Genomic DNA, 13,992 nt, shown 5'->3' on the forward strand with positions numbered 1-13,992 from the left:
ACCCAGCGAATCAATTGGTCCAAATCGAATCCGAAGATACCAATGGTTTAGAAAAAAAAAAAAAAAGAAACAACAATTTACTAGAAGAAGAAGCAGGTCTGGCAGAATTACAATATTATATTATGGAGAATCGAGAAACGTATGACGTTTGTTCGAATAGTAAAAGTCGAAGCGACTAACGGAGTGGTTGGCCAATTTACTTTCGAGAAAGTCAATGACAGTTCTCGAGGCAAGAAATCGCTCGAGACACAGCGGCATGAACGGTGACGTTTCTTAATCGTACACCGTTAACCAAACTCACTCGATCTCTACTGACCTCTCTATGAGTTTACGCATCTCCTCGGTGGTCATGCCGTCCTTGCCGCGAGCATTCACTGAAATAGAAAAACACACGGCACGATTGACACAACGGTAAACTACTACGACGACACGTAGCATGCAAATCGTGGAAGCTAAACGATTAGATACACAGACTCCGCAGCGAGTCCCGGTTCATTCTTGTACGCCGTGACTCACTCGGCATGCCTATATTTTCTACTATTTAAGGACGAGCAGCGATAAGGAAACACAGAGCGAATAGTCGAAACGAGATCGCCTTGACTCGGCTCAAGAAGACACAACGTTAGAAAATTGTTCTTCCCGGTAACGAGTCATTCTATTGTAAATTAATTCGCTTCGTAATTCGATCCTCTGATTCCCTACTCGATCACGGTTCTTTGTACTGACCGCCGTAGTTGCGGTTCACAAGTTGGTCGCGATCACACTCTGCTTCGCTGATCTCGTTGCTCTCTTTGCTGTCGTTGAAACTGGAGTTGTTCTGGTCGTGGTTCCTTGGTGGTGGTGGGGGTGGTTCGGGTGATCCAGAAACGGGAATATTGCGGGCCGATCCTACACTGCGACGTCCAACAGAGCCACGAGATCCATAATGATCATAGGGAGCGCCGTATTGTCCGTATTGAGAGCCATATTGATCTTCTTCAGGAGCGCAGTTTGCCGGGTCATCGTATTCAGGAGAGAAGACGTTATGGGTTCCGCTGCCACCTCCTTGGGATGGAACTCGAGAGTAACGACCATTTTGACGTGGCTATAAAAAACAAGGGAGGAATTTAATTCAATAAATTGAATTAATTAAACTAGGAAATATCTCTAGAAAGAGCTCTGATACCATAGACTGAGATCCAGAGCGGCTGTGAGCAGAAGCGTTAGTAGGATGTCCAACAGGTGGTCCCATGGTACCAGAGTGTCCATTGCCAGGGTGAGGGAAGGTCTGGAATTGCATAGCCTTGCTGGGGTCCATTTCTTCGCGGAATCCAAGAAGGTGGAAGGTAGCGTACGGGCAGATCTCATCCTCCATGCCTGAAAGAAACAATCACTCAGGGTAGACACTGCAGTTATAGACCTGCTTGAACTAATCTATTCATTGTATAGGATTATCGTCATCAATCGGATAATCTCTCGCAAGGTGTTGGTCTCGTGCAGTCATCGCTATCGCTAAAATTGTCAGGTACCTACGTATTACATTCCTATGTTTTTCCTCTTGTCTCGTACTTGCTTGTCAACGAGAAATATTTAAGGGAAGATCTCATGCATGTTAGTTGTATAGGTACAGGTCCATTTACATTTGCTCGATTTTCGTATCTTATAATAAATATTCTAAATATCTTCAACTGAAAAGTGACGAAGATCAAGTGAGAAACTGGTCCTGTTCCGCTTAGAAAAGTGGGACAAATCGAAAGAGGTGTTTCCTATGAGTACATCGTGTTTATCTGTTTGCGAAACCAAAGGGTACCAGAGCGCAAGCATGCGAGGACGTGCAAACATTAAGAGGGTTGCATCAGCACGGTGTAAGAACCGTGGAGTTCAAAGGACTTACGAAGACCGACTGCAACCAGCCAATAGCTGCACCGGCCGTAGGTTAGTAATCGTAGTCTCGCGATAGACGAAGGCTCGTCATGGCGACACAAGAAGGAGAAAGAGCACTTCGTTCGGGTCTTTAACTATTTTTACCAACCTCTGTGGGAGAGAGCTTCGGCACTGCCCATACGGGGTGGTGGTGGACATCTTCGATTCGGTGCGCAATGATTCAATTCTTCGTACATATGTCGTCTGGGATCCCACGTTGAGTGGCTTCTTATCGAGCCTGTTCCACCTATCGAACATATACTACAAAGGTCGTACGACTGACTGACGCTTACCAATGTTCGGTTTTGGCTCGCTGCCATATCGGGGTGATTGATTTCATTGACGATTCACGGAGTCATCCGAGTGAACAAGGTAATCGTTCATGGTACACGCTTGGTACGCGCAGCAAATGTGATAAGCGCAAAATAAGGGAGGAAAGATAACCGTTCCCGTGGGACATACATATCGATTAGGTGTAGAGAAAAAAAATTTTGAAGCGAGGCAAACAATAAAACAACTGGCATTGACTATGATCAACGCGTATATAAATAATGTGTCTGGACGTGTATGTGTGTGTGTGTTTGGTTTATCAACGACGTATCGGCACGCCGATTTGTCTGACAATGGTGAGATCTAAAATCGTGTCACCTGTGCGATTCGATCGTGTGTCACGTAAAATAAAAATAACGGTAACACTATCGTGCCGATGCGACAACATCTAGACAATAATTGGAATTTAGCTAGAAATCATATTGTAGGCAGTTGTGGCTTACTTATCACTGTACCTCGCTTGATGCGATCGCAGGTGTTATAATTTGAGCCAGGAACAGGGGGCAGTTTGCGATTCGGTGGGGCGATGTATCCAAGTTCGTCGCGAAGATCAGGCCTGCGTTTGTCAAGGGTAGCTCCGCCAACTCCAGTTTGCTGATATACCACATCGTCTAAAAGAACGAACGATACAAATGCCACTCGAGAGTTCGACAATGTCGAGCATTCGGTATTCGATTTGGATCGATTATCAGAAAAATAATTTCTCCGAACATCTCGAACTAGTTTCATCGTTAATGTCATTTCCATTCAATCGATTAAACTCTTCTTTTATTTACAAATTATCCTTCTGATAAACTTCCATCTATGTTCTCATAGCAAGATAAAATAATAAAAAAAAATTGGTATACATTGTCCTTCGTAATATTTCTCGTCGGCTGATGAGATACCTCGCAGCCGTGTTTGTTCCGGACCTCGAGTTCTCCTAGACAGCGCGACGCAAATCACAACTATGCCTACAATAATCACAACAACCGTAGCTCCCACCGGTACCACAACGTTCACGTCGAGCCAGCTAGGTAACCAGGGGAAATAACGTCTGACATCCGTGTTGTCGTTGCCACTATTGCGTACGGGGGGTGCGATCGTACCTGTTCGTTAAAACAATAAAAAAAAAAGGAATATTACCTTTATCACCACCATGACCCTTTCCTCTGAGAACGCAGATCACGATGACGGCAACGATTATAACAAGAATAGCTGCTACCACGGGTACGACCAGATTTAAGTTAGCCATGAAAATTTTCATCGGATCTTCGTCGTTGCCACCACCGTTCACATCAGGTAGCTCTCGGGCCGGTGCAATGGTGCCTGGAACAAAAAATATGGCGACCATTCAATCCAGCCACCATTAGCACCGGCGACGAGTGTGCCGCTGCCGTTTGAATCCTCTTACCTCCGGTTACGGTCAATGTCGCGAATTCATACTCGGCTACAGCGAAACCAGCATTATTGTGAGCAGTAACGCGCAAGTGATACCAGCTAGCAGGGTCCAAATCCAAAACGACAAAGTTTCCACCGGGTTTCACATTGTTCGAGACTTGATTCCATTCCTGTTGGTGCCTGAATCGCGTCAAAGGGCGTTTAAATTTTCATCAAACTCAAAGAGTCTCTTCTATACAATTTTCCTTACTTCTTCTTGTGTTCGACGACGAAGTAGAGCATTGGGCAGCCACCGTCGGACCAGGCGCTCAGATGCAGGGTGATGCTATTCGTGGAAACTTCGATGAATCTAGCCGCTTCGGGAATAATCGGTTTCGAGCCCTTGGTACGTGTGTTGAGCATGTCAGATGGATCGCCGGTTCCAATTCTAAGGGAATTACAAGTGAGCCTCGCTCCACGACAGTTTCATTCATGCAGGCCTAGATTATTACCCGTTATATGCAGTAACGTAAATCTGGTATCTTGAGCCACACCACAGATTTTCAAGAGTATATTTCTGAGCAGTAGAGCTAATTTGTGCAGTTTCCCAGTCGCCGAATTCTGGTTTGTAGTGAATCGTGTATCCATGGATCGGAGCATTATCGGCAGGGTGAGGTCTCAGTTTCATCGTCAACGAGTTGGTGGTCGTAGCAGTAAGAGTAACTTGCGGTGAGTGTGGGGGAGCTACGAAACGTCGTCTTATATCAATCATTCGTTCTTGAATCCCATCGAATCCCATCTGAAGTCCTAAGATATCACTCACCGTGAACGATCAGTTGGTGAGTAACGGTATCATGGCCAAACGAGTTCTCAACATAGCAAGAGTATTCTCCAGCATCGGTACGATCGACTTCCTTGATGAACAGAGATCCCTCGGGCAGTTGTCGCAGTCTGTCGCTAGATTGAAGAACGGCGCCACGTACTTTCCATGTAACTTCCGGTGCAGGTACTCCGACAGCCAGGCAGGGTAATTTAACATCTTCCTTGTAGGTAGCAGTGAATTTGTCGTCAAAAGATGCGATCTTTGCCGGTACTGGAAAGTTAATTTATCACGATCAAATTAGTTTACCACAAATGGCTAAAATTCAAACAATAGAAAATTGAAGAGTACCTCGAACGCTTGGTGCCAATGCCACGATCTTTGAAGCCTCTCCTTCGCCAATGTTGGTACTAGCAGTTACCCAGAAGTCATATCTACGTTGTTTGTCCAATCCAGATGCCTCGTGAGTCAGTTGATTCGGTGGTACTTTCTGGCTAGTTGGTTCCTCTGCGTTGTCTGCCTTGGTGTAAACGATATACTGGGTGATAACTCCATTCGGTTGGCTTGGTGGGCGCCATGAGACAAGAATCGATTCAGCTGACATAACCAGAGCCTTGATCGCGATAGGTGCTTCAGGGGCTATAAGAAAGACAATAGAGCACGTTTCAGACACCAGTTACAATTTGTTGTAAATTTACTTCTACCAGGCATCACTTACCGTCTTGTTCCGTTTGGCAGTGAATAGGTGCAGATTTAACTCCATCGCCGCCAGAAGTAAAAGCCAGAACCTGCATAGTGTAGTTGGTGTATTTCTTCAGTCCGTGTAAGATGGTCTCGCTGGAGGAGGTGATCTTGGTGTCCTTGGTGTTCTCATCGTACCAGGTGTCAGATGGTCCGTAAATAACCTGCGAAAGAAAATTGTAAACATCGCCACAACACACACAAAGACACTTATTCAGAGTGTAATCCTTTATCTACCTTGTATCCGGTGATGACTCCATTGGCGGCGCTAAGAGGCGGTGACATCCAGGAAACTCTGATAGTCTGGGAAGTCAAGGTGGTGCAAGTAGTGTCATGAGGGGGTTGTTCAGGTACTCCTTCGGCGGTGTGTTGTCTTCGTTCCTCGCTCATTGGTCCCGATCCAACTTTGTTAAACGCTTGAACAACAACGCTGTATTGAGTGTAGGTCTTCAGATTCATGATTTGCAAGTGGTGTTCCTTTCCATCTTCCTTTGAGAAGTCAACGGTTTCGTAAATGTAGTCAGAGGAGGAAGAGAGTTTGTAGCCAACGTAGTATCCAAGAATCTCACCGTTCCAGTCTTCGCGTGGGGGTGGTTTCCATGTTACCTAATCGAATGAAATCGACAGTCTCAATCAAAATATACTTTGTTATTTAAATATTTATCAGCTATAAGAAACTTAAGTTACCTTAAGAGTGTGCTGGTCAAGAGCGTCAACGCGAACAGAGGTTGGTGGGCCGCTAGGAGCTTCTTCGGCAGTGATAATTGTAACGGTATCAGACGGGTCGGATGCACCAATTTCATTCTCAGCAACAATTCTCAGGTGATATGTGGTGGCAGGTCTCAGGTTGAAAACGCCAGCTACGTTCTGTTGCGATCCGGGTACCAGTACTCTGTCAATGTCAGTTTCCCAAGAGCCTTTGCTGATTTTGTATTCAATGACATAGCGTTTTATGGGACTGTTTCCGTCGTATGGTGCTGCCCAGGATAATTGAACCGATCGTCCGGATTTGTCTAATACCTTCAGGCCGTATGGTACTTCAGGAACCTCTGGAATTCAAAAATCAAGGAAATTTCATCAAGTTTTATTACTACTTCGATCGATATGCGAAAAATTAGGCAGACGTTGAATTTGTGTAAATCAATTCGAACCTTGTACAATCATGTTGATGCTGGTGTCATCGCTTCCAAAGGCATTGGTGGCAACGCAGGTGAAAAGGGCAGAGTCGCTTCTCTCAGTTCTCTTGATGCTCAGGTCAGACAGTACGCCGTTAGCCAAAATCTCTTCGCGGATGGTGTAACGAGAATCGCTCTTCGGGTCCAGTCTCTTGTTGTTCATGTTCCATAAAATACCAATTGGTTTTTCGCCTTGAGCCTCGCATTGCAGTACAGCAGGTTCTCCACGTCGTGCGGTCTGGTTCTTCAGTTTGATCTCAAAGTGGGGTGGTGCTGCGATTGAAGCGATATAAAAATTATTGACAGAATTAAAAGAAGTAAGAAAGAAATAATCGCGAATAATGTGTTACCCTGAACCGAGATGAAGATAACAGCCGAAAGTCCTGCGCCAATTCCATTTACAGCCTCGCACAGATAGTAGCCTTCGTTCGTCTTCTGAATATTATTGATTGACAGAGTTCCATCCTCAACGCTGATATCTGGGTTGCTCAGTTTCAAATCGGTATAATCGCCCGGTGTATCTCCTATAAAATAGAAAATACAATTTGTCATAAAGGTATCGACAGAGGAAAAGTAATGATAATGATCTTCGAGGCGAATATATTTACCAGCAGCTTTCTTCCATGTGACCTGGGGCTTGGGGAAACCATCAGCTTTACATTCAACACGTGCATCAGAGCCTTGAGCAAATGCCTTATCGGTGGGTTCCAGAATCCAGCGGGGAGGTACTGTTATAGAACAACAAAGTTATTCAATTGTTCTCCTGGCGCATCCACCATATCGGCAGTTAATCCGGGAGTCAGTCGCATCGTGATCTTGGGTTTCCATAATTTCTATCGGACATTCCGATACTTTGCAACAGATAGTCGACAACTATTTCGAATCTCGAATCACGTGTGTTTCTTTTTATCGATTTAATAAAAATAAAACCAAAGATCACGACAGTCAGTTTCGTGGCATGCTGAACGAAACGCGACTCGCCCCCGCAACTGCGACAACATTGCAAAAGTTCGACATGCGGGAATTCAAAATGATTATGCGGGTGACTACAGCACGAACAGAAAGATAGGTGAAACAGGCAGATAGAAAAGAATATGGTTGCGGCTCTGAAGGAGCTCACAGCGCTCGTGCAAGGAACACTACGTATAATTACTGTGACTATGATACTCGAGCACGGTTCATCATGCTGCACCGCTTGAAAAATAATCTACGTGTTATAGTCTAAGGAAAAATGGCATGCATATTAAAAGATATATTAGCTACCACTACGAATGCATGTAAAAAATGAACGAGGCGAGACGTGTGGTGAGAGGCAGGGCGGAGGTGAAAAGGTGGAAAAGGTACTTTTCCATAGGTTGACGAGGCACAGGTTGAAAGGGTGATTTTCATGGGTGATTGGATGGTCGGTCGGTCATCTTGGAACAAGGACACGTTGTAGCGCGACGGGGGTACGGTGAGGTATAATAAATCGACACTCGAATGTAATCACGAAAAACACACAGCTCGATCGCTGGGACCTAGATGATCGCTGAAAGATCGCGACGATCCACCGATTATCATTCGGTATTGGTAAATGAGAATGATTAAATGAAGTATGTAACGCGATTAGAGTCGCGTATGAGAAAGAATATTGATGTGTATCCTAATCACGTGCCTGGATTTATAATCGCGCGGCGAGAAAACAATTCGAAAGCCAACGAAAAGTGTCGTCGAAGAAATTAGCGACGATGAGCATGACAACGAGACAGGGTAATCAAACGAGGCGAGATACTTAGCCACAAATACGATGCGGGTCAAGCTCAACCAATTTGCTGGGGGGGGAACACGTAAGAATTTGGGCGTAACTTTGCGTTTGCTACTCGGCTGAAAAACATAGGCGGGTCCAGAAACAATGAACAAAACGTAGAATAAATGGTAGAAGATAATGGTAAAAGTAAAGAAACATTTAGAAAGAGCGAGAGTGTCGTCCCCGGTGACGAAAGCAACACGCTGTGGTGTCAAACTCTTCCGCTGAGAACTGAAATCCAGAAAGCTTTTCGCCAAGGAAACACGACAGCTTCGGCAACGACGAAGATGCATCAATCAAGCCTGCAATCATATACTCTCACGGGCTTCCGACGCGGTTGCTTTTCATTCCGAGTTATTTAATCATCGTTCAATCATTAGTATATCATTCAATGATCCCACATTACTCTGGCCCTAACCATGAACTCGCAATGTCGCCTCGTGCATCGCTTTCCCAGACGGATTGCTGGCGATACACGTGTAACGTCCAGCGTGCTCCGGTGTTACCGGCTCGATCAGCAAGATACTCGTCCGTGGGCCGAGTTTCCCGACGTTGTATCCCATGAATTGTGACAGTGGCTGGTCCTTGTGGGTCCAGGAAATATCGATCGGAGTGTCACCCACCAGCACCATGCACGCCAATTGAGCAGCCTGCCCCGCATAAATCGGTTGATCCCCAAAATCGAACGGATTGATCCGTGGCAAGACTGGAATGATAGTCTCTAGCTAGATCCACGGTACACGCTTCCTGCGGTCCAAAGTTCCGTGCGATCCCGATTCGTTGGACTGGACCGCGGTCCATCTCGTGGTCATATTCATCGTCGACTTTCATCGGTTCGTCGATTATTCCCTATGATCCGCGACAGACTCTCACGATTCTCGTCTTTCATCCGATCTCTCGGTAGTCCTTCTCCCTTTCTGCTTCGAAACCTACTTTACCGCGTTTCTGTTACATCGTTACGGAGAACGATCCAGTCGAAACTTTAGCTTCGTGCGCCAGCGAAACTTTTCGTTTCTCTTTCTCTGTGCGAATGATGGTTGTTAACCGATGATGAATCACGGAGGATGAGAAAAGAAGGATCGAGAATGAACCAGCCAGAGAAACAAAAGAGAGTAACAGCGAAACGGAAAGAGAAAGTGACACAGAGTGTATGTGTGTGTGTGTGTGTGTGTGCGTGTATGTATGTATGTGTGTGTATATGCGTGTTCGTGTAAGTGTTCAGAAGGAGAAAACGAGAAAGAGAACTGGACCTGGGAATGAAGGGGAAACTTTAGCTCGTCCTGAACTATGGACAAATTACCTTTGATCATGGTAGCCCAAGGATAACGAGAGTGGGACTGTGGTGTCCAAAAGCTACACTCGGCTGAGCGACCTACCTAAACGATGATGCTTCGAAACAAACGATGCGGGAAGATAATTATAATGTAAGAAAGAAAGAGAATGGACAGTGGAGCAAATGTAGACTTTCCAAAAAACATATTCAATATATGTATGCTATTACAACAATCAACAGCAGACAGTGGTAGAAACTTTGGTTAGTTCTCTTTCAAATATATAATATATACACGACTACTACTCGAACTACGAATCACGCAAGAGCGGATAATTAATTCAATTAATAAAAAAACATCGTTCCGTTTTTCGGCCCGAATAACAGCGTAACGTAATGTAACACGAAAAAACGTATAGCAACGGCGTTCCAACGGGCTACGCGTCATATACGGCTGGATCACAACATCATGCCGGTTTCCAATTGTTTCGGATATACCACACGTTCGCTCTGATTTCTGCTGAATACCATGAATTACGTGCATGATGTCTCGTTTTTTTGTACCATTCACTTTGAGATGGGCGCTGTGCCTAGCACGACCGGCTGGATTATCGGCGACGCAAGCATACTCCCCGGCGTGCTCTCCCCTGACTGCGGGGATCGTCAGAGCGGACACTCTATCCCCCAACGCGGTGATACCCACTCCGTCGCCTACTTCTAAATGGCGTCCCTCGAACAACCACTTGAGCGAAATCGGCGTGTCCCCCTTTACGACCGCGCAATGGACGATTATCAGATCGCCGGAGTTGGCCTCGTCGAACGAGAACGGCTGCACATGCGGAGCGACTGCCGAGAGATAGAGACAGATTGACTCTAGAGTCAGGCACAGATACAAACGAAGGAACGGGAGAAAATAGACGTTTTGTTTTAGCGGGAATGATTTAACCGCGACGAGAATTCGGCCACGAGTTCCGTGACTCAAGGCTTCTTTCAATACGATCGCGATTTTTAACGAAACGATTTCGAACGCGATTATCCTTGGATTTCGAATTGGCCGTGGCTGATGCAAGAACTTGTCTTCGTGTTATTCGTGAGTCCGGAAGAAAAATAGAAATAAACGTATGTAAAGATAAATTTAATCTCGGAAAAGAAAAAGAAAGCAAGAAAATACAAAAAAGTGGACAGGTCTTTTTAACGTTACACAAGCAAGGAAAAATGTACTGCTACTGGAGAAGTGGTCGAAGGAAGCTGGATATTCTTCAGAGGAACAAGACAAGAACATAGGTGTGCGACTTTCGAACAAGATCTATCTTATTGGTATAGATCTTTGATTTTTAAGCACCGTTGACAATCAGATCGGCCGAGAGCTCGTGCCTTCCGGCAAGGTTTTCCGCGATACACGTGTACGTTCCAGCGTGTGTCGCCTGGACGGATCCTATGCTGAGTATGGCACCCCGTCCGCCGAGATCCACGATTGAGATTCCAGAGTGCGGCGAAATCGCATGACCGTTTAAGGTCCAGCGAAGCTTCAAGGGTTGATCGCCCTCGACCACGGCGCACGGTACCGTTACTACTTGACCCGAGTTAAGCGGTTTTTCGCCGAACGTGAACGGCAATAATTTCGGAATGACTGGAAAGAGAAAAAAACTGAAAGGAACAAAAGTCTGCGTTGGCCGCCGCGTCACGGTCAGCCTGTGCCAGCAGTGCCACGGTCACGCAACCGTGCACGTAGCTGTCCGATCAAAGAAGAATATTCTCTCTCTTCCTCTTTCTCACTCTCTCGCGATTCGCATCCACATCGCTCGAATTACTTCATTCGCGAATTACGTGTCTCGCTTCCTTGCATCGCTTAATTCACACGGCAGACAGACGATGTTCGACAGAAGAAGAAAATCAATTAAAACAAAACACCAAAAATACGGTAAAACCGAGAAAACGAGAAAAACAAGCGAAAACGAAAAATAGAAAAACGCCGAGTAATCGTGATATCGATAGGAGGATGCCAGGAATGGATGGAAAGAGTTTAGTCGGCACTAGGGAAATAGAGACGGGGAATATCAGGGTGTGGAAGTTTCGTCGACAAACGTGTACCGTTGACGTCCAATTTGGCCGAATGTGAGGTCGATCCAGCCGCATTCGAAGCAACGCAGGTGTATTCTCCGGCATGTCTCGCAGCTACGGACTCGATTGTCAGTTGCTTGACGCGTTTCCCGGAGTTAGACACGATCACGTCCATTCGATCGGATCTGATTTGCTGGTTATCGAAAGTCCAAGTGATCTCCAGAGGAGAGTCGCCTTTGGTCACCACGCACTGTACGGAAACCAAGTCTCCGGCATTCACGGGCTCGTCGCCAAAGGAGATCGGCGCGATCTGCGGAGAGACTATGAGACGAACAACCACATAGAAACTGTCGATGGAAGAATTTGAAAGCGTGACGATCTCTTGCGAGCCAATATGAGAATATATATCCACGAGAAAAATAAAAACAAAGGGACCGAAGACAATGCGGTCTCACGCGTGTAATAGCAAGGGTTGAGGATCAACTTTGGGAAAGTTTCGATGGGAGATCGTGCGAGATGCCTTAATGGTATAATTGCGTAGTACCGTTCACCGATAATACTGCCGAACGGCTGACGGATCCCACCAAGTTGCTCGCAACGCAAGTATATTCGCCTGCGTGGTGCGCGGTGACGGACTCGATGATTAGAAGCGAAGTCTTTTTCCCGCTTTTCGTGACGGTTATATCCGGATGGCTAGCGCGTGTAATCGGTTCCCCGTTCAAACTCCACCGTATCTCGATAGGTGGGTCACCTTTCAAGATGCTACATACTGTTGAAATTTGTTCACCCCAATTGGCTGGTTCTTCGTTGACAGAGAATGGCGCGATCTGTGGAGCGACTAGAAATAATATCCGATAGCCATTTCAGTTCTTTTCGATTCACGGATACTCGTCTTGGTCAGTCTTGTATGTCCACGTTACACAAATGTAGGAAAACCAGGAAAGAAATGGTAAAAAGAAGTTTAAGAAAAGGTACAGGAAGAGACAGGACGGGAGTGGCTTTCACGTTAAGTCAGGAGAAAGGAGATAGTCTCAAAGTTTTCACGGACGCGTGCTAGTGAATGGGAATGATAGCAGTTTCGTTCGTATCTATTGCATGACACAGCTCATGGAACGTTTTCGTGCATTTCTGTACCATTGACGGCCAAGATAGCCGAATAGCTCGTCGCTCCAGCTGCGTTCGAGGCTGTGCAAGTATATTCCCCAGCGTGTCTGCCACTCACGGCTTCGATGGTCATCAGACTGACTCGCTTTCCAGTGCTTTGTATCGTGATATCACCGTGATTCTTGTTAGTGATAGGCTCTCCGTTCAAAGCCCACGCTACTTCGATAGGTAGGTCACCCTTTACAACGGTGCAAACCGCCGAAACTGCTTCTCCCCAATTCGCGGGTTCGTCGCTGATCGTAAATGGCGCGATCTGTGGCGCGACTGAAACGTTTACACAAGATCGATGAGCATGCGACACTATCCGAGAATCTCATAATTGTCCGCGTTAACCTAATTAACGACCACAGGAATTGATACGATTCTGCCGGCGAATCGATCGATCGTCCAATCTCCTAGCTGTTTAATCGTTCGTGGCGAGATCGCGAGTTTTAGTAGCGAAACTGCCCCAACGTCCCCCGTGTACACACGACGATACATAGGACGGATCTGAATAAGCTGCTGAATTCAGGTAGATGAGTGGAGGGATGAAAAAGGAAGGTCCCAGCTTTCCCGTCGTCTAAACGAAAGAAAGTCTGAACAGACGTGCGCCGGTCTACACATATGCGTGCGTATTACCGTTCACAGCTAACATCGCCGTATGGCTCGAGGCTCCAGCTTTGTTCGACGCGGTGCAAGTGTACTCTCCCGCGTGTCTTGCGGCCACGGCATCGATCGCCAACACGCTCAGCCGCTTGCTCTTCGTGATCGTGTACTGATCGGTTCTCTCGGGATCGATCGACACGCCGTTGAACGCCCAGGATATGTCCATCGGGAAGTCTCCCTTCAGGATCGAGCAGGTCGCCGAGATCGCTTCGCCCGAGTTCACCGGCTCGTCGCCAAATGTAAATGGAAAGATCTGCGGTGCAACTGAGAAACGAGCGCCGCAAAGGTGTTAACCGATCGCGAAATTCGACGTGGGAATATGCATCTTTCGTCGAGTCGCCGGTTTCTTCGTTCTCTCGTTCTTATTCGTACGGGAAAACACAGGTAAACACAGGGTTCCAAGGAAACGGATAAAAGGCAGAGGATTACCGACAGATACGACAAGTGCAACGATATAGCAATTGTTTCGTTATCTTATAGGCGAGGCTTATGTGCAAAACGAGTTTTGACGTGCAAGCGTGCTTGTTTAGATAGGTACCGTTCACGGCCAGAGTCGTCGAGTGGCTGACGTTTCCAGCTCTGTTCGTCGCGACGCACGTATACTCGCCCGCGTGTCTCGCTGCCACGGACTCGATGCTCAGTGCGCTCATATGTTTATTGATCCTCGTGATAGTAATGTCCGGATCGTTGAAACCTATCACCCTATCGTTAAACTTCCAAACGATCTCTACCGGAAAGT

General features: G+C 46.4%; 1 protein-coding gene across 26 annotated transcripts in view; it reads right to left on the bottom strand.

Moving 5' to 3' along the window:
* The window catches only part of Dscam1 (Down syndrome cell adhesion molecule 1), a 57,070-nt gene that overhangs the window by 4,373 nt on the left and 38,705 nt on the right, over positions 1 to 13,992 (bottom strand). For 18 of the 26 annotated variants that reach the window (XM_072009546.1, XM_072009541.1, XM_072009544.1 and 15 more), the window contains 17 exons: positions 6,936 to 7,055; positions 6,678 to 6,851; positions 6,304 to 6,600; positions 5,840 to 6,201; positions 5,390 to 5,758; positions 5,130 to 5,316; positions 4,763 to 5,050; positions 4,415 to 4,684; positions 4,104 to 4,335; positions 3,863 to 4,039; positions 3,626 to 3,792; positions 3,081 to 3,320; positions 2,676 to 2,843; positions 2,012 to 2,149; positions 1,166 to 1,356; positions 727 to 1,084; positions 317 to 374 (listed from right to left, as the gene is read on the bottom strand). In XM_072009546.1, the coding sequence (XP_071865647.1) occupies positions 317 to 374; positions 727 to 1,084; positions 1,166 to 1,356; positions 2,012 to 2,149; positions 2,676 to 2,843; positions 3,081 to 3,320; positions 3,626 to 3,792; positions 3,863 to 4,039; positions 4,104 to 4,335; positions 4,415 to 4,684; positions 4,763 to 5,050; positions 5,130 to 5,316; positions 5,390 to 5,758; positions 5,840 to 6,201; positions 6,304 to 6,600; positions 6,678 to 6,851; positions 6,936 to 7,055 (3,796 nt within the window). Of the gene's footprint in view, positions 1 to 316; positions 375 to 726; positions 1,085 to 1,165; positions 1,357 to 2,011; positions 2,150 to 2,675; positions 2,844 to 3,080; positions 3,321 to 3,357; positions 3,541 to 3,625; positions 3,793 to 3,862; positions 4,040 to 4,103; positions 4,336 to 4,414; positions 4,685 to 4,762; positions 5,051 to 5,129; positions 5,317 to 5,389; positions 5,759 to 5,839; positions 6,202 to 6,303; positions 6,601 to 6,677; positions 6,852 to 6,935; positions 7,056 to 10,725; positions 11,014 to 11,474; positions 11,766 to 12,578; positions 12,873 to 13,992 lie in introns of all 26 variants that reach the window. The other 8 variants (XM_072009563.1, XM_072009553.1, XM_072009556.1 and 5 more) reach the window with 6 other exon arrangements.

Source organism: Bombus fervidus, chromosome 8, assembly GCF_041682495.2.
Source record: "Bombus fervidus isolate BK054 chromosome 8, iyBomFerv1, whole genome shotgun sequence".
NCBI lineage: Eukaryota > Metazoa > Arthropoda > Insecta > Hymenoptera > Apidae > Bombus > Bombus fervidus.